General features: G+C 43.0%; 1 protein-coding gene and 1 pseudogene across 3 annotated transcripts in view; one reads left to right on the top strand and one right to left on the bottom strand.

Annotated features, from left to right (window-relative positions):
• Positions 1 to 20819, top strand: part of VWA3B (von Willebrand factor A domain containing 3B) — a 207824-nt gene that overhangs the window by 11285 nt on the left and 175720 nt on the right. For all 3 annotated transcript variants that reach the window (XM_067704215.1, XM_067704217.1, XM_067704216.1), the window contains exons 3-5: positions 5267 to 5361; positions 13778 to 14028; positions 15357 to 15516. In XM_067704215.1, the coding sequence (XP_067560316.1) occupies positions 5267 to 5361; positions 13778 to 14028; positions 15357 to 15516 (506 nt within the window). The remainder of the gene's footprint in view (positions 1 to 5266; positions 5362 to 13777; positions 14029 to 15356; positions 15517 to 20819) is intronic.
• On the bottom strand, positions 8420 to 9973 carry LOC137205578 (polyadenylate-binding protein 4 pseudogene; annotated as a pseudogene).

The raw sequence follows: 20819 nt of genomic DNA, 5'->3' as shown, positions 1-20819 counted from the left end.
CCTTAATAAGGTATAGGACTATTCAAATGATCTATTTTGTATTGAGTGAGTCGTGGTAGTTTGCGTTTTTTGAGGAATTGATTCATTTCATCTAAGTTTTTTAATTTATGTGTGCAGAGTTGTTTGTAGTATTCCATTATTCTTTTGATTCTGTAGGGTTTTAAGTGATAGTCCCTGTTTCATTCCTGGTATCAATAATTCATGTCTTCTCTCTTTTTTTTTTTAAATTAATTTATTTTATTTATTTTTGCTGTGTTGGGTCTTCGTTTCTGTGCGAGGGCTTTCTCCAGTTGCGGCAAGCGGGGGCCACTCTTCATCGCGGTGCGCGGGCCTCTCTTTTTGCGGATCACAGGCTCCAGAAGCGCAGGCTCAGCAGTTGTGGCTCATGGGCCTGGTTGCTCTGCGGCATGTGGGATCCTCCCAGACCAGGGCTCGAACCCGTGTCCCCTGCATTAGCAAGCAGATTCTCAACCACTGTGCCACCAGGGAAGCCCTATGTCTTCTCTATTTTCATCTTTGTCAGTCTTGCTAGGGGTTTGTCAATTTTATTGATCTTATTAAAATATCAGTTTTTAATTTAATTGATTTTCTCTATTTTTCTTTGTTTAATTTCATTGATTTCTGCCTTGATCTTTATTATTTACTTCTGCATGCTTTGGATTTTATTTTGCTCTTCTTTTTCTAGTTTCTTCAGGTGGGACCTTTAGATTATTGTTCTGGGACTTTTCAGCTCTTCTTGTGTCAGGATTTAGTGCTATAAATTTCTCTCTTGAGACTGCTTGAGATGTGTCCTTCAAATTTTCGTATGTTGTATTATCATTTCATTTCATTATCAATTCATTTTATTGTATATCATTTCAGTTAAGAAAGTATTTTTTATTTCTGTTGAGACTTCTTTGATTCAAGGACTTTTTTTTTTATTTTTTAGAAGCATGTTATTTAGTTTCCAAGAGTTTGGAGATTTCTCTCATCTTTTTAAAATTTTTTTTCTTTTTAATTTCTATTTTAACTTTTTTTTTTTTTCAAACCCTTGTGTCGAGGGCTGACTTTCAATAGATCGCAGCGAGGGAGCTGCTCTGCTACATACGAAACCCCGACCCAGAATCTCTTACCTTTTTGTTATTGATTTCTAGTTTGTTTCCACTGTGGACAGAGAACATACTCAGTTTCAATTCTTTTAAATTTTTCGAGGTTTGTTTTCTAGCCCTGGATATGGTTTACCTTGGTATATATTCTGTGGTACTTGAATGTGTATTCTTCTGTTGTTGTATGGAGTATTTTTTAAAATAAATGCCAATTAGATCCTGTTTATTCTTGCTGATTTTCTGTTTAGTTATTCTATCAATTGTTGACAGGAGTGATATTGAAATCTCCAACTATAATTGTGCATTTGTCTGTTTCTACTTTCAGTTCTATCAGTTTTTACTTTACATATTTGCTGCTCTATTGTTTGGTGCATGTACGTTTAGAATTGCAAAGTCTTCCTGGTGGATTGACACTTTTATAATTATATTATGTTCTCCTCTATCCTTAGTAATATTCTTTCCTCTGTAGTTTACTTTTTTTACATTATATGGCCAATCCTGCTTTCTTTTTTTTTTTTAATATTTACATGACTTATCTTTTTTGTCCTTTTACTTTTAACTTATACATCATTATATTTGAAGCAGGTTTTTATAGACACCTTATTATTGGGTCAGTTTTTAAATCCTCTTTGCCAATCTCTTTTAATTGTTGTATCTAGACCAATTATATTAAATGTAATTATTTATATGTTAGAGTTTGTTTGACATTTTATTTTTTGTTTTCTGTTGTTTTCCTCTGTTTTCCATTTATTTCTTTTTCTTGCCTATCTTTGGGTTACTTAAACATTTTTCAGAATTTAAAAAAATTTATAGTATTTTTTGAGTATCTCTTCACACAGCTCTTTTAGTGATTGTGCTAGGTATTACATTATAAATATGTAACTTATCAAAGTCTACTGGTGTCAGCATTTTATCAGTTTGAATGAAGAATGGTAACTATTTCCCTTTATGTCCCTTTAATCTCATTTATAATATGCTTTATTGTTTATCTTCATACATTGAGAATCACATTAGGCTGTACTATACTTTTTAATTCAACGATCAAGCAATTTAGAAAATTCAAGAAGAGAAATCTGTTTTATTTACACGTATTTATGCTTACTGTGTTCTTCCTTCCTGATGTTTCAAGGTTCTTTCTTTTATCATCTCCTTCCTGTTTATAGAACTTCCTTTATTTATTCTGTAAATAATAGCTCTGCTGGCAACATTTTTTTTTCTTTGTCTGACAATATCTTTATTTCTTCTTCATTCCTGAAGAATAATTTCACCAGATCTAAGATTTGGGGTTGACAGTTCTTTTCTTTCAGCACTTAAAAGACATTGTGCCACGTCCTTCTGGCCTCTGTGATTTCTGATGAGAAATCCTCTGTCATTAGAATTGATTACCTATATTAGTATGTAAATGTTTTTACCCTAATGTTTCTTTATTCAGTTCATTACATCTCCTTTATACACTTTCATATCATGTCCTCATTTTTAATCTCTTATGCATTTTACATCTGTTGATATTTATCATATTGGAAGTTAAAACTAAAACCCTTAAAAATATTTATTAATTCATTTAAAAGTAACAAACCCATTATATGTTAACATAACATTTTTAAGAAAAAAATGTTTTTTAAAATAAAAATGGTAGTGAGAAGAGTGGCACTGTTTTACATTTTTGCAAATCCCTTTAATATTTGTCCCAATAGAAAACAGCTAGATTCTCACATCTGCTTTTTAAAAAATAACAGCTTTATTGAGATGTAATTCACATACTATACGATTCACCCATTTAAAGTGTGCAATTCAATATTTACAGATATGTGCAGCCATCATCACAGTCAACTTTAGAACATTTTCATCACTGCAGAAAGAAACCGTGTACTTCTTAGCTATGCACCCTGCCCATCAGGCCCCAGCCCAAAGCAGTCTACTTTCTGTCTCTATAGATTTTCTTGTTCTGGACATTTTATATAAATGGAGTCATATAATATGTGGTGTTTTGTGACTGACATCTTTTACTTTTAAAAAAATTAATTAATTTTTGGCTGAGTTGGGTCTTCGTTGCTGCGTGTGGGCTTTCTCTAGTTATGGCGAGTGGGGGCTACTCTTCATTGCGGTGCACGGTCTTCTCATTATGGTGGCTTCTCTTGTTGTGGAGCATTGGCTCTAGGCATGCAGGCTTCAGTAGTTGTGGCACACGGGCTCAGGAGTTGTGGCTTGCAGGTTCTAGAGCGCAGGCTCAGTCGTTGTGGTGCACGGGCTTAGTTGCTCCACGGCATGGGGGATCTTCCCGGACCAGGGCTCGAACCCGTGTCCCCTGCATTGGCAGGCGGATTCTTAACCACTGCGCCACCAGGGAAGTCCCTGACATCTTTCACTTAATGTGATGTTTTTAAGATTCATCCATGTTGTAGCATGTGCCAGAACTTTATTCATTTTATGGCCAAATAAAATCAGGAGATGAATTGTATGGATATTCCACAGTTTGTTTATCCACTTACCAGTTGATGGGTGGAGAGCTGATTCTTATTCTAGCAAGCAGTTAACTTGGTTGGACTCAAACTCCAAGCTCTGCCTCCCTTATTAAATGAATGCAAATCTCACCAATTTCCTTTTTTCAAGGATTAATGCTACTCCAGTTTCTGCCTGTTCTTGATTGCTCTCTAGTGCCTTCAAGTAGCTATTTTAATATTTTGTCCAGGGCTTATAATTTTTTTCTGTGTGAGAGTTAGCCAATAAAATCTACTTCACCATTATTGGATGGGGAATTCATAATGCCTTAATTTTAATTGGCTTTTAATTTAATTTTAATACAGCTATGGAGCCTTATATAGATTCATCTTCTTCAATTCTCAGAAAATAGCCCTCCCTCCTGACTCCAGATAAATGTCTTAGGTAAAGAGAGAATGCTGCTGGTGATTTGACGCTGCTCTGTAGATGTCAGTCAAGATGTTGAAATCAGGGGCTTCCCTGGTGGCGCAGTGGTTGAGAGTCCGCCTGCCGATGCAGGGGACATGGGTTCGTGCCCCGGTCCGGGAAGATCCCACATGCCGCGGAGCGGCTGGGCCCGTGAGCCATGGCCGCTGAGCCTGAGCGTCCGGAGCCTGTGCTCTGCAATGGGAGAGGCCACAACGGTGAGAGGCCTGCATACTTCAAAGAAGAAAAAAAAAAAAGATGTTGAAATCTTAGAAATGAAGATTTTAAAGATTGAGAGATTTATTGAGTGAGGTTATTGCTGATGGGATTCAAGTATCCATTCTTTGCTCTTTACTATTATGGACATTGAACTTCAGGACTTGTGAATTTTATCATTCCTGGTGATTTGGGACCAAACCTGGTCTCTAAAATTAAGCCTTGCCCCTTCTGCCTTTCCTAAGTAGGCCGTGATCCCGCCTCCCTAGAAAGGCAAAGGAAAGGAAGTGTTGGATGGAAGAGTGCCACCGCTCTCTCTACCACCTTTGAGACTTAATAATACTAACAATAACAGCAACAATAAAATAATTATCACAATAAAACAGCTCCATGAAGCCTTACCTCATCTCTGTCCTGCCAAGTCATAATCAGTCCTTGAAAGATTCTGTTAGTTCTGCGAAGGAGTAAACATATGTTTCAGGAAGCACTGTACTCCCATTCTGTAAGCACGGTGTCTAGCGCATAGCGGTGCTCAGTGAGTGTTTATGGGATGGATGTTGAACAGCTGAGCATATGCTCTGAGAAGAAAGTGGTCTTGACATCCTGTATGAGTGTTCTGACTCTATTCCCTACTTGCTTCATCTCACTCATTTATTCATGAATCCCCACTCGAGAGAACAGTAGATAATATCTAAGTTTAATTTTTAAAATTCTGAAAACTAAGCCCAAATCCTGAATAAAAGATCTCCGGAATTAAACACAGTTTCTATGTCATCTTTTTGACCTCTGCCTTAATCATTCTGGACAAAAGAACCAGGAGACCAAGAAACAAACCCTGTTCTTCCTCCCCGTTCATTCATGCATCACAGGATTTCACATGTCGTAAACAGTCACATTTATCATAGCACCTAGAAATACTTCGTTATCTAGAACAGAATACTAAGCATCACGGATTATTGGTGTCCCTGGGGATATAATCTGATGTCAGAGAATAGCATTTTGAAATAAAAATAAGTGTTGATAATGTACCATTTTGACTGCTTTTCTTTATAAACATGCAGATTATGTGACGTCTCTGGGGAGACTTGTGGCTTCCCGGTATGCAGACGGCCTGTTTCCACGGATCTATACAACGGAAGATGGCAGAGCGTACAACGTAAGTCAGAGTTCCCTCGATGGATGGCCAGGTCCTGGGACATGCTACTGAGGTCTACATGGAGAGGCAGGCAGGCCAAGGCCTTATCAGGGCTGGAGGATTTCTTCTGTGTGTAGACAGTGGTGAATGTCACGGCCCAGGAACTGGAGAGAGAAGCACTTGACCCATTAGAGATGAGAGCAGAAAGGTCTTGACCGGAGGTGAAAACCTTTGCATATCAACACTTTGTTTTGCCTGGAAAATAAAGAAACAAAGCAGTATGACAGAAGTTAGCTGACAGGCAAGCACAAGCTGCTGTTATCTGGTAGATGCTCTAGGAATAGAGGACCCCTGATGCAGGTAGTAGTGGACAGAGATTGAGTGGCATCTGTTACTGGAGTCCTTCATTCCCAGCAATTCAACACGTGATTCCTGCGCACCCTTAACACGTCAGGTGCTGTGCACACCCCGGCCACCACAGGGAGCTCCAGAGACACACGTCCCATCATGTTGCTTCCTGGATACTTTTTCATGTCACTTTACATTCACGTACCACCTGGATGGTTATTTCTTAACATTTAAAAAATGTACATTACTTTTATTTTCATTTTTATTTTGGTGGCGCTGCGCAGCTTTTTAAATCTGAACCACCTTAAAATCAATGTGGCAGTATTGAAAACGTCTGTCTTTGCCATCTAATTCCACCCACATGGCCCCTATGACATGGTCCCACCCTGGTTTCTGTGTTGTGGTAGAGGTTTGTAGTAAGTGCTGTGAACTCTGGCGAGGGAGTTAGAAATTCTGCCGACACGGGGGCGTGGGGAGGGGGCTGGGATGAGAACGAAAGGAGTTGAAGGCAGAGGGGCCAGCGTGAAAACGTAGAATTACATGGTGTGTTCCGAAGACACATTTTCCTTAACCATTTAGGTGTTTGGGGGTGTTGTGAAGATTGTTAAAGTTGTTTTTTTTTAAAGTACCAGATCTTTTAATGTCTGATTCTTCACAGCATAGGGTACACTTTTTTCTTATTCCTTTTGTCTGTCTCCTGCCTCCCTACACCCTGAAAGGCCTTGCACGATTTTGCCTGACCTGTGTGAACGATGCTTTATTTGTAAGTCACCTTTCAGGGGCAGCCCCTAGAGTGTTGGTGGCAGCCCTGGGTGATCAAGTGATCCAGGTACAGGGGAGCTTGGCCTGAGAGACAAGAGGACATAGGACAAAGGCTGTGAGCGGGAGGATGGGTAGTGGGGTGGCATCCCTTAGAGGAAGCCAGGCAGATGTGCTGGCATGTTTAGAAGCATTTTCAGAAATATTTTTGGCATATTATGCTTAGGCAGATGTTTCAGTGAGATTTTTTTTTTTTCATCTGCCTTTGCTGATCTCTCTTTTCTTCTACCTAATTTCTCCCCCAGCCCAACCCAGTTTTCTCTGGAGTGTCTGAATTTTATCTAGATTTGTTGAATACAAATTTAATTTAATTTTTTATTAGAGTACATTGTTTATTAACATTGTTGTGTTAGTTTCAGGTGTACAAAGTGATTTAGTTATACATATACACATATCCATTCTTTTTCAGATTCTTTTCCCATATGTTATTACAGATGATTGAGTAGAGTTTCCTGTGTTATACAGTAGGTCCTTGTTGATTTTATATATAGTAGTGGGTATATGTTAATCCCAAACTCCTGATTTATCCTCCCCCCGCCACCTTCCCCCTTTGGTAACCATAAGTTTTTTCTCAAAGTCTTGTTGAGTCTGTTTCCGTTCTGTAAATAAGTCCATTTGTATCATTTTTTTAAATTCCACATATAAGTGATATCATATGATATTTGTCTTTCTTGTCTGACTTCACTTAGTATGATAATCTCTAGGTTGAATACAAATTTGATGTCATTTATGAAACGATACAATTCAACGCCAGATGCAAATATGATACAGATGCATTTTTTGTTATATTCATTCGTTTTATTTTTCAGATTCCACATGTGATTACACAATATTTGTCTTTCTCTGTCTGACTTATTTCACTGAGCATAATATCCTCCAGATCCATCCATGTTGTTGCAAATGGCAAGCTTTCATTATTTTTTTATGGCTGAGTAATATTCTATTTATGGTTGAGTAAAATTCTGAGTAATATTCTATTCTATTGTGTGATATATGTATATATATATATATCACATCTCCTTTATCCATTCATATGTTGATGAATACTTACGTTGCTTCCATAGCTTCCATTATCTGGCTACTGTAAATAATGCTGCTATGAACATTGGGCTGCATGCATACCTACGAATTAGCATTTTCATTTTATTTGGATATATACCCAGGAGAATTGCTGGATTATATGCCAGTTCTATTTTTAGTTTTTTGAAGAACTTCCATACTGTTTTTCATAGGGGCTGCACCAATTACATTTCCACCAACAGTGTAGGAGGGTTCCGTTTTCTCCATTTCCTGAGCATTTGTTATTTGTGGTCTTTTTTTTTTAAACATTTTTAAGGCTTTTCATCTCTATTTTTAAAAAAATTTTTTTTACTTTATTTTTTACTTTTGGCTGCATTGGGTCTTCCTTGCCATGCACGGTTTTCTCTAGTTGCCGCAAGAGGGGGCTACTCTTCATCGCGGTGCGCGGGCTTCTCACTGCGGTGGCCTCTCTTGTTGCGGAGCACAGGCTCTAGGTGCGCGGGCTTAGCAGTTGTGGCTCTCGAGCTTTAGAGCACAGGCTCAGTAGTTGTGGCGCATGGGCTTAGTTGCTCCGTGGCATGTGGGATCCTCCCGGACTAGGGCTCGAACCCGTGTCCCCTGCATTGGCAGGCGGACTCCCAACCACTGCGCCACCAGGGAAGCCCTATTTGTGGTCTTTTTGATGATAGCCATTCTGACAGGTGTGAGCTGATATCTCATTGTGGTTTTGATTTGCATTTCTCTGATGATTAGTGACGTTGAGCATCTTTTCATGTGCCTGTTGACCATCTGTATGTCTTCTTTGGGAAAATGTCTATTTAGATCTTCTGCCCATTTTTTCCATTTTTTTTTAATGGAGATTTTTTTCTTTATTGAGAAACTTGGGTAAGACTTGGGTACATCAAATAAAATCAATTTCTGGGGGGAAAAATCAAAACTCACAATAGAAAAAAAAAGTTAACACTGTCTGCGCCGTATCAGAACCCAAAGAATATAATCTTTCAATTGAAAAATTCTAGGTGCTTCAGAATTGACCTTTTGATACAAAATGACCTACTAAATTTGCAATTTGTGGGTCTTGGTGTTGAGGTCCATAGGACGAGCTAGGGCATCTTCAAACCTTGAGCTGAATTCCATGAGGGGTTATTTGGCTTTTGAATCGGTTTGTCCTTGTCTAAGAGGTAGCAGCAGCAACAGCGCCCACCTTCTGGCCACCTTCTTTCTTGGCATGATGAGCCTGTAGGACCGCCACAGCTTCATCCACCTTGGAGCGGAGAGACTCAGGGACTCCAGCACGTGCAGCAGCTCCGAGCTGTCAATCTCCAGCAGCATCCCCGTAATCCTCCCGGCCAGGTTTGAGTGCATCATCTGGTTGAGCAGGAACAAACGTTCACCCAGCATCTGCTTCTGTTCCTGGGGGTGTGCTGCGGCCAGCATGGAGACGGTCAGCAGCTCCTGCCCTTGCATATGGACCACAAGCTGGGGTGCCTGCAGGGGCTGGATGGCTGGGTGAGGGCTGCGGACACTGGAGGCGTATTCGTAAGGTGCAACAGCCCGAGCAGCAGCGGCAGCAACAGCAGCACGCTAGGTTCTGCCCAGCTGCGGAAACACCTCCAGACTGGCAGCTGTCAGTCAGCCCTTGCTGGCGGCACCAGCCCCACCAAAGTCCATAGCCAAGCGGTCTGGGCACTCAGACCCGACTCTGAGTGGTAGTAGGGAGGCTGCGAGAAGCTGGAGCATTACCAGCTGGAGCCAGATGGCGAAGGGCTGGACGACGCCCAGACTGGTGTATAGCACTTGACATTCCTTAGAAGCCTTGAGGTCTCCCACCTTGCTGCCAGCGTGGATTAGGCCTCATCTGTGCTAACTGGTTAGGTAATATGGAGGTCTTCCCTGAGCCTGTGGAACTGCTGGCACAAGGTAGCCCCCAGCTGCAGGCTGGAACTGATTTCAGATGGCATTGGCAGGGAGCGCTCTTATCCCAACCACCCAATGCATATACTGGTAGGTCAGGTGAGCCTTTCTCTCTTCCTTTCTCTGGGCCAGGGCGACATACAGTGGCTTGGAGCCCATGATGCGTCCGTTCATCTCTGTGACTGCTTTGGTTGCCTCTTCAGGGGATGAGAAGCAGACAAAGCCAAACTCTTTGCTTCTCCCATCCTCCAGCATCACCTTAGCACTGGTGATTGATCCCAAAGGAGAAAACTCTTTCCTTAACTTCTCATCATCAATGGTCTCATCCAAGTTCTTAATGTAGAGATTCACCCTCTGACAGTGACTAATTCTCTCCTGTTTCAGCTGTTCAAATTTTCGCTTTAACTCGGCCTGCTGTTCCACTTTCTTCTGCGCACGGCCGACGAAAATGACTTTCCCACTGATTTCTTTTCCATTCATCTCTTCCACGGCCTTATTGGAATCCTCGTGCTTTATGTAACTCACAAAGCCAAAGCCTGGAGGCTTTGTCCCACGTACAGGGAGGCTATGGGGTAGCTGCTGGCTGCAGCGTTCATCTCCCCACCACCCTGAGCCCCGCCAGGAGGACTTCTTAGAGGGACCACACAGGACAAATGGGGTTTCTGCTCGGAGCCGTGGCCCGTGCCGCGGCTCACAGGTGGCAGTGAAGCTCAGAGAAGCTGGAGTGGGCTCCGCGGGCCGGAGAGGAGTCTGGGGGCGCCTCGGAGGAGACTGCCAAACCGCAGACAAAAGGCTCTCAAAAACAATATGGCCCTCCCTGGGAGTTTGCAATTTTCAGCTGTCCTGGTCTGGAAGCTCCCAATTTCAAAAAATGAAAAAAATTAAAACGGGGAGTGTCCTCCAAATTACAAAAATTCTTCCAGAGGCAACCCCGTGGTGCCCACGGCGGCCTCCGGAACGTGCGTTTCTCTATAAATACAGGCCTCGGGCTCCTGGCGGTTTAAGATTACGGCAGCCCGGGAAAACGGGAAACCAAATATTTGTCGGTGCCGACTCTGCAAGCCCCCGGGCTGCCCGAGCGCGCAGGCGCCACCCACGCCAGGCAGACGAAGGGCAGCCCGGACACGTGCAGCGCGGAGGCCGGCGTGCGGGGAGCGGGTGCGGCGGGCTCGGGCTGTCACGCGGAGCGGCCGGGTGGCGTGCGGAAGTGCGTGGACGCGGGCGCGCGAGCGGCTCACCACCGGACCGACGGGCGGGGACCGACGGACGCCCGGGGGCGGCGGCGGCGGCGGTGGCGTGGGGCAGGCCGGAAGCGTGCCAAAGTGACTTCCCCACGGGTTCTCTGAGGAGTATTCGCTCTTTCTTTTCTTTCTTTCTTTTTTTTTTTTTTTTTTTTGCGGTACGCGGGCCTCTCACTGTTGTGGCCTCTCCCGTTGCGGAGCAACAGGCTCCGGACGCGCAGGCTCAGCGGCCATGGCTCACGGACCCAGCCGCTCCGCGGCATGTGGGATCTTCCCGGACCAAGGCACGAACCCCTGCATCGGCAGGCAGACTCTCAACCACTGCGCCACCAGGGAAACCCTCTTTCTTTCTTTTTTAAAAGATTTAAAAGCGTTTCCGGATTTTTTTTCTTTTTTTATCTTTTACTGTTTTTTTTTTTTTTCTTCAGGCTGCTAGGCCTGAAAGCGGCGGAGGCTGCGGCGACCCAGGGCGGAGAGTGAGTTGTTTGTTTTTTTGATATTGATTTGTATGACTCTATATTTTGGATATTAATCCCTTATCAGTCATATCATTTGCAAATATTTTCTCCCGTTCAGAAGGTTGTCTTTTCATTTTGCCAGTGGTTTCATATGTTGTGCAAAAGCTTTTCAGTTTAATTAGGTCCCATTTGTTCACTTTTGCTTTTGTTTCCTTTGCCTTAGGAGACAGATTCAAAAAGATATTGCTGCGATTTATGTCAAAGAGTGTTCTTCCTATGTTTTCCCCCAGGAGTTTTATGGTTTCCAGTATTACATTTAGGTCTTTAATTCATTTTGAGGTTATTTTTGTATGCGGTGTGAGAAAATATTCTAATTTTATTCTTTTACAAGTAGCTGTCTAGTTTTCCCAGCACCACTTATTGAAGAGAGTGTCTTTTCCCAATTGTATATTCTTGCCTCTTTTGCATAAATTAATTGACCATAAATGCATGGGTTTATTTCTGGGCTGTCTGTTCTGCGTCCTTGATCTATGTGTCTGTTTTTGTTCCAGTACCATACTGTTTTGATTGCTGGCTTTGTAGTATAGTCTGAAGTCAGGGAACATGATACCACCAGCTCTGTTCTTCTTTCTAAAGATTGCTTTGGCTATTCGCGGTCTTTTGTGTTTTCATACAAATTTTAAAATTATTTGTTCTAGTTCTGTGAAAAACGCCATTGGTGTTTTGATAAGGCTGGCATAAATATATAGGTTGCCTTGGGTAGTATGGTCATTTTAACAATATTAATTCTTGCAATCCATGAACACAGTATATCTTTCTATCTGTTTGTGTCATCTTTAATTTCTTTCATTAGTGTCTTAATAGTTTTCTGAGTACAGGTCTTTTACCTCCTTAGATTTATTCCTAGGTATTTTATTCTTTTTGATGTGATAGTAAATGGGATTGTTTTCTTAATTTCTCTTTCTGGTAGTTCATTGTTAGTGTATAGAACTACAACAAATTTCTGTATACTAATTTTGTATCCTGAATTCATTGATGAACTCTGGTAGTTTTTTGGTGGTGTCTTTAGGATTTTCTATGTATAGTATCATGTCATTTGCAAATAGTGACAGTTTTACTTCTTCCTTTCCAATTTGAATTCCTTTTATTTCTATTTTGTCTGATTGCTCTGGCTAAGACTTACAATACTATGTTGAATTAAAGTGGCAAGAGCAGGCATCCTGGTCTTGTTCCTGATCTTAGAGGAAATGCTTTCAGCTTTTCACCATCAAGTATGCTGTTAGTTATAGGTTTATCATATATGGCCTTTATTTTGTTGAAGTATGTTCCCTCTATATCCACTTTGTGGAGAGTTTTTTTTTTTTTGTCATAAATGGATGTTAAGTTTTGTCAAAAACTTTTTCTGCATCCATTGAGATGATCATATGATTTTTATTCTTCAGTTTGTTAAAGTGGTGTATTGCATTTATTGATTTGCAGGTACTGAACCATCCTTGCATCTCTGGAATAAATCCCACTTGATCATGATATATGATCCTTTTAATGTATTTTTGGATTTGGTCTGCTAATATTTTGTTGAAGATTTTTGCATCTATGTGAATCAGTGATAAGCCTGTAATTTTCTCTTTTTGTGATAATCTGGTTTTGGTATCAGGGTGATGCTGGCCGAATGAGTTTGGAAGTGTTCTTTCCTTTGCAGTTTTTGTGGAATAGTTTGAGAAGGATAGGTGTTAACTCTTCCCTAAATGTTTGGTAGAATTCACCTGTGAAGCCATCTGGTTCTACATTTTTGTTTTGGGGGAGTTGTTGGGTTTTTTTTAATTACTGATTAAATTTCATTACTGATAATTGACCTGTTCATATTTTCTGTGTCTTCCTGGTTCCATCTGGGAGATTTGTGCATTTCTTCTAGGTTGTTCATTTTATTGGTGTATAGTTGTTCATAGCAATCTCTTATGATCCTTTGTATTTCTGTAATGTTGGTTGTAAGTTTTTCTTTTTCATTACTGGTTTTATTGATTTGGGCACTCTCTCTTTTTTTCTGTATGAGTCTGGCTAAAGGTTTATCAGTTTTGTTTATCTTTCAAAGAACCAACTCTTAGTTTCGTTGTTATTTTCTATTGCTTCTTTAGTCTCTATTTCATTTATTTCTGCTCTGATCTTTATGATTTCCTTCTTTCTACTAACTCCATGTTTTGTTTGTTCATCTTTTTCTAGTTCCTTTAGGAACTTTTTTCCCCTCTGCCTTTGCTAATCTCTCTTTTCTTCTACCTAATTTCTTAAAGTACCCCTGAGCATTTTCAGATAAAAATAATTCTGTAACTAGAAAGGTTAAACACAGTCTGGAAACACGTTTTTTTAAAAAGAGTGCTATATTTTTGAATAGATTTCATCACCATGTTTCCTTCTATGGGGAATTATCCAAGGGTTTTTCAGTTGAAGGATTGGAAGACTTCCTCCTGGATTATGTGGAGTTTGAAGGATCATCTGTGAAACTGTTATTAATGTACAGTTCTTGATGGCATAGCCCATGACTCAGTGGGCCCTATTGTTCCTGGCTGCATTGTGGTTCAAATGACTTGATTTGGTGTGCTTTTATTAATTTTATTTTATTTTGTTACTTTTATTTTCATTAAGTTGACAGCCAAATCAGAACTGATCTATCAGTATGTGGAACACTTAACACAAGCTGTGGAGAGCTACAAGCAGCGGATGGACTGGCTCACCAGCAACAGCCGGCAGATATTTGGTGTCATCTTGGAACAGTGCATCACCATAGTGCTGGATTGTGGCGGCATGCTGGAGGAGGAGCTTAATCTGTGCCAAGATGCTCTAATCATGGTCCTCCAGGAGCAGGTGGCTCACATAGCCAAGTTCAATATCATATGGTGAGTTCCCATAGGAAAGGAGTATTTCCCTGAAACTTCATGAGGAATTTTCATGTATTTGGAGTTAAGGAGCATAACTAACACAGTTAGATCTGTGGGGAGGGAGGAGCTATAATCTTGTAATTTCCTAGAATATATCATTCCAGCAGAAAACCCACAATGAGTAAATCTTAAAAACTTTTATCTGCTTTGTATATGGCATCTTAGTTTTCAAATTAGAAGATACTTTAAAACATTGTTTTCTTCAGTGTATGGTATGGCAAGGTCAAAATATAAGAATAGAAATTCTTAAAATTAAAATTCCTTCATACGTTTTAGACTTTAGGTTCAATAATGAATTCCAGTGTCACAAATTTCACTGCTTTTCAGATTGAGTTTGCAGCTGATATTGATTTCCCCTGTAAGTTGACCCCCTTTAATCAGAACAACAGGTGGCTGGCTTTATAGACTTTCCCATATTTCAGATTTTTCACAATCAATTTTTTACAGATTCTTGTATTCAAGAGAATTTGGACTTCAGCACTGACTTCTCATGTGGAACAGTGACTGTACTTCCCTGACAGAAAACATCTGGATGAGAGGGACATCTATCTAATTGAGTTTTTCTTTTTTAAATCTTTTTTTTTTTTTTTTTTGCGGTACGCGGGCCTCTCACTGTTGTGGCCTCTCCCGTTGCGGAGCACAGGCTCCGGACGCGCAGGCTCAGCGGCCATGGCTCACGGACCCAGCCGCTCCGCGGCATGTGGGATCTTCCTGGACCAGGGCACGAGCCCGTGTCCCCTGAATCGGCAGGCGGACTCTCAACCACTGCGCCACCAGGGAAGCCCTAAACCTTCCTGTTTATGAAAATAACTTTCCTCAATAATTTTTTTGACATTAAAAATTTTTTATTGAAATATAGTTGATTTACAATGTGGTGTTAGTTTCATGTATACAGCAAAGTGATTCAGTTTTATATATGTATACACATATATTCCTTTTTAGATTCTTTTCCATTATAGGTTATTACAAGATATTGAGTGTAGTTCCCTGTGCACGTTCCTCAGTAATTTTAATGCAATTGTTGATGTTCGAATTTTTGAGATTTTTAAATTCTCCTGTAAGCATTGTTTTTCCCAGTCAGTACAGCTTATGGAAGGCCAGAGTGCTTTGGAAACCTGCCTTAAACAGCTCGCCTGTTTTCTCGGTAACTTTGAGAGGGCTGGGAGCTGTGTTTTCTTTCTCTCAGCTCTGGTGACATTGGGTGTCTTGCTGCTTGTAGCTGTGAGACTGAGGGCTGACAGCTACGTCGAGCACTGCCAGTGACAGCCCCATGCGGTCCCTTTCAGGGTTTCTCAAGAGCCTGTGAAATGGCAGGAAGGTGCTGTTCCTGTGACTGCACAATCCATAGCCGCTGCCATCAGCTGGGTTGAGAAATCGCCTTTTGAGCTGGCTCTGAGCCAGACTAGCCGCTTAGACGCTCTGCTGGAGGCGGGGAGAGACGAATCGGTAAGTGTGTGTCTGTGTCTGCTCCCACGTCACTCAGTATCCGCATACTGCCTTCCAGCCGAGCTTGGGCCCTTCCAATTGCATCCCACAGAGACTGCATCCTTGGCATTCAAGAGCCCCAGCAGTCTTAATCCTGTTCACCTCTGAATTTGGAACCAATTGATAAATAGGTTACAGGCCCCAGATGGGGATCAAAAGAGCATCTCTGGTGATGGCAGGACTGGACCAACCAAAATGAGACTCTCACGCCTGAGCCTGGCTGGGCTTCCCCTAGGGGGCTTCATTGGGGCCGCAGGGCAGGCCCTCATTTAGCCGCTGCCAGGAGAGCCACGTGCTGCCCACAGCCCCCGAGCATCGAGAAAGGAAGGGAGTGAGGCTGTGAGTGTGCACCTCTAATGCTTCAGTTCCACTCTTGCTCTCCTGGCAATTAGATAAACCCATCTCTTACGGGAGGAGAGGTTGGAAGACTCGTCACTGAACCTTGAGGATGAGGAAATAGGGTTTCCCAGCATCCATGCTCTGAATCTTTCCCAGTTCCTCTTCTTCACAGATGGGTCCATCATGTGCTTTCCAAGGTGAAGTGTATCCCAGTCAGTGTGTCATCCGTTCCTGAATGCTGATGCATTCACATAAGCTTTTTGATAGGGACCTTTCGGATATAAAGCTTTACCTGGAAGCAGTGATTCACTGGTGGTGTTTTATATCTCTTTTAGCCACAAGAGTGTGTGTTTTTGTGAGCAGCTCTAATGGTGGGACTGTTAAGGGTAGTGACAGGCTAGAGAGGAAGTACTCTGGGCACATGAGGTCCTTGGGCCAGCCTTACTCCCCAGGTAGGCATAGGTCTGCTTTCTTTTGGGATACAGGTGCTTAACTAATCCTTACTAATTGATTAATATTAATTAATACTTAATTGCTTCTTCTACTCTGGAATCCCGGGGATTCTGCAGGTTTCAAGCTTTACTCTGCCGCATTAAGAAGTCCTTTCTTGGGCAAGGTGGCCATGTGCTGGCACCTTCAAAGGAGAGCTCTCAGTGGTCACCAGACTGTGTTTATTGATACTGAGGGTGATGGTTTGAAATTGGAAACATACTGTTTATCCTCAGAAACCCAGAGGAACAAATGTTTCCCATTAAAGAAGAATGAAATGCAAGCAACTTTGTTCTTTGGCCTTTTAAGTTTGTTTTAACATCTGTAAAAATTCAAATGTCTGGACACCTTAATAAGCATTCAAGAAATGGAATATTTCACAGGCTCTTGGACGTGTGTGTGTGTGTGTGTGTGTGCACGTGTGCGCGCGTACATGGGTGCTCTCCTTCTTTGTCTGTTTACCTGGCTCCCCGGTCATAGGTGGCTCTGGCAACCTGACCTGACTGCAAGATTTCCTGGTGACCTTGACTTTCTGTTTTACTTCCCTCTGGTTTGTATGTCTCCTTTCTCTGGGGGGTTTTTCCCTATCCCAGGGTATGTGTAACAATTTAGTGAGTTCCAGGGAAGTTCTGTAGAAGAGGAATAACCAAGAAAGAAGCTTCCAGGCACTGGTCATCAAATGTCACGCGAAAACTCTTGAGAAGAGACCACGGGGTATGAAAGATGCTAAACATATTCAGACCGTGGTATTCTCCACCCAGAGCTTATATCTGGCTGTGGTCCTGAGGAAGCGTTTAGTAGATGCAACTGCCTCCCATATAAAAATGCCATGCTCTGTGTCTTACGAGGAGTAAAGAAAAGCATGCACGGGGACTTCCCTGGCAGTCCAGTGATTAAGACTCCGCGCTTCCACTGCAGGGGGCATGGGTCTGATCCCTGGTTGGGGAACTAAGATCCTGCATATCTTGCGGAGCGGCCAAAAGCAACCCCAGAAAAGCATGCATGTGTTAGGGGTGGGGAGAGAAACGGTTCCCTTAAAGACCCGCTGCTCTGCCCTGAGCCCCTCACGTCCACCCCAGTGAGTTTCCAGTTGGTCCATGTGGCTGCAGTTTGCTATGAACGGAAAGGATTTAAAGCTTAAGAAGTGTCTTGAACAGTAAATCTAAAACCCCAGCCTTTTCCTGCTCACGATAACCTGCTTTGAGTTTTCATCTCCCTCCGTGAGTGGATCCTGAGAGGAAGCAAGACAGTGGGTATTGTCTCGTGTTCAAAGATTAACAGGGAAGTGGGTTTTTGTACCTGTTCCACGTGAAGAGGGAGGGCTGACTGATGGGCTTGGTTACGATGGGGGAGGATGCCCAGAGCCCACTGGCCTCCAGGACTGGTCTTTGTAACCATGGGTGGGCCAGGAAGGTTTACCAGAGACAGATGACAGAGTGTGAGCCTTCGGGTCCAGGAAGAGCCCGGGCCGAGTGTGGGTCTGTTTAAATCGTGTATCTCATAGTGGCGCACGAAGAGCACTGTTGATGGATGAATTACTGGTGTACCCTGTAAAAAAGAACCTGGTGCATGGGAAGGGCAGCCCCTGGAGTACTGAGGAGGTGTTTAGAGCGGCTGGTGTTGCCTTCAGAGCCCAGGCATGTGTCTGGCACAGGGTTTCTACTCTGCAGCGTCCTCTGGTCTCTGGATGCGTCTTTTGGAAGTTGGTAGCTTCCCTGGCCTTTTTGAGGAGGGGTGCTGTGTCAGGGGGCCCTGGATGGCCAGCTGACCCAGGACGAGAAGGGTCCTTAGGAAAGAGATGGCTGTTTACCCAAGGCCCCAATTCCCAGCTACCTAAGGGAGGGACCTGCCTTCTGCTTTCAAAGGTGCCTGTATTTCTCCTTGTGTTCTCTCATCCTCTCTTCCATCTACCCGATAGGCACAAATTTGTTTACTTGTTTTTAAAAAAGTCATATTCACTGAGAGACTAGGTGGGTGAATTAGAGGCAGACCCCCATGATTCCATAAGGAACCTTCACCACTGAACAGTGAGCAGAAGGCCTGGCCACATCGGTCATGACCCTGGCACTTCATTTTCCTCCTTGCTGCGGCTCAGACAGGCATCACATCTTTTCATCTTTGCCTTAGCATTGCCTAGCAATGGCAGTGCCTAGCATGGGCTCGATAAATGTTTGTTGAACAGTGAAGGAATAGAAAGGAAATAATGTCAATATTCTTGAGATTGGGGGTTAGATGTGGATCCAAGAGATTCCCATCCCCAAGCTATGGTCCGGATTTGAGTTTTTTTGAATTGAAGGGAGGTGGTCTGCATGGGACCAGGTGGGTGAATTTGCTGAGCCTTGTATGCCTGTGATGGGGATGTTGGGTTGGAATAGGGATCCTGAAGCCCAGGAGGCCGGAACGTTGGTGGTGGTTAATGATGTTAGGAGGAATCTGAGAAGGGAGCTGGGGCAAGGGGCAGTCACCACCTTGGGTGGGTGGGGCGGTCAGAAAATCCAAATGGGCTGAACCAGGGAGGGCGGCCACAGGCACAGGGAAGATCTGGAAGTTAGATCCAAGCTCTGGAGTTGGTCAACACTGTTGTAATGGTCAAAGTTGCATGAAGGAGAAGACAGAATTTGCTGGACCTCTCACTGCTGTTCCGGTTGACTTTCATTTTTGTTTCCTAGCAAAGTGGGAATTTTTACACCCAGAGGCCTTGGGAGCTTCTGACAGGCTGGAGCAGATGGCGGGCAGAGTGGAAGCAGCTGCTCCCAGTTTGGTTCTTCTTTTCCCCAAAACCCATGGCTGGGAAGATGGCAAGACCTCCTTGGTCAGGCGGATTGCAGGTTACCTTGGGAAGCTGCAGAACATGTGGCCCGACAGAATAAGACATATCAAGTGAAAACATAAAGTCTCCAACCTATTTCACGTAGTATAAAGTGGCAAGAGTTTTTGAGTCATGGTTAAATAGCTGCATGGAACCCAAATATTTTCTATGTCTGGTGTTATCAAATTTGGTACAAATCAGCATTTAAGGTGATGCTGGTCAGTGAAGAAGCTGCTCCAGGTCCCCTTGCCCTCAAGGAGCACAGAGGTCCTGGTTAAGGAGTGAGGATTCCCATGAGGGTAATTCCCTTGAGCCAGACAACCTCCTGGACCCAACTTTTGGTCAGTGGTAGTGAGATTGGGGGTAGGAGCCTTGGATGCTGTGGGGACCAAGAAAATGAAAACAGTGCCCACCCCTGGCCACCTTCTTGTTGCATGATCTCGCCTCTCCAGTTCTGGGATTCACCATCATCTCTAACACGCGAGGACCAGTCTTGCCATGATGAGCTGACAGAGTGCAGTGGCTGAAAAAAGCAAGGACAGAAGTTCGTGAGGTCAGGCAGGCTGGGTTCACTGGCTGCTCACCCGGGTCAAATAACCTGTCCAGGCCTCAGTGTCTTCATCTGTAAACTGGGCATGATAACAAGAATTCAAATTTATGTTAGCTTATCATCTCCAATAGCAGACGACCTCAAAGCCATTTCACTTTCAAAGGCATTTTGCCAAATTTGGGGGGATAGTAGCAGGTAGCATATTTATCGTCCTCTTTGTTTTTCTAAATGTCATTATGCGAGCAGAAAGGAGAGGCAGAAAGGCAGTGTGCAGATGGTGGTGAGGTAGCTGGTCTCTGGGAAAGCATACTCCTGGAAATCTGGAGCACAGATAACTGAGAGTTGACCGAAAACACAGGCAACTAAGAAGCTGAGTAAGGACCTTAGTGAATAGTGAATAACCCCATAGCCTTAATTAATGAAGGAAAGGAAATCCTGACTCACTGCTGGCTATAGCAATTTCTGGTTTGCTGAAGTCTCGAGGGAAAAAACATCTCTGTGTGAGGATTTCAGGCTCTTGGGTTATTGCCAGAGCAAAGAAGCTGTCTCCACAGCATGCGGTGGAGACAGAGGGAGTCAGAAGCTGCCGACAGACCAGCCAGAGTTGTTTGTCCTCACTCACTTCCCTGTTGATCTACCAAACCCTAGAATATACTCCCTGGGTCTGTTCCCCTGTCTTGAGCCATGTGTGTTCTTAGACCCTCTGAGAGGATGAAGCTGTCCTCATGCTAAACTTGGGGACCAACACAGCTGGAAAACTAGTAACTGCAGCTCACTGGAGCCTATTCAAGACGTCTTACAGAAGGTAATGTCTAACACCAGGAAGAGAACAACATAGAATGCATTTTCTGGAAGAACAGTATTAGTTGTATAATTAGGAATCTGGAGAACACTTTCTTCCTCCTGTCAGTGTGTTTTCTGCTTCTCAGGTGACTGACTGGGAGAAATGTTCAACCTTCCTCAGTCTTTACCTCCCATGAGGTACTTCTGAAAATCAGGGACTTTGTGATGAAGGGCCTGAGAGAGAGAGTCACGGGGGCAGGAAGACTCTTTGTGCCCAGCCTGGGGAGGAATGTT

This window comes from Pseudorca crassidens, chromosome 14 (assembly GCF_039906515.1).
Source record: "Pseudorca crassidens isolate mPseCra1 chromosome 14, mPseCra1.hap1, whole genome shotgun sequence".
In the NCBI taxonomy this organism is placed as follows: Eukaryota; Metazoa; Chordata; class Mammalia; order Artiodactyla; family Delphinidae; genus Pseudorca; species Pseudorca crassidens.
The sequence above is the reverse complement of the archived record's forward strand: the minus strand, read 5'-3'. Positions and strand labels throughout refer to the sequence as shown.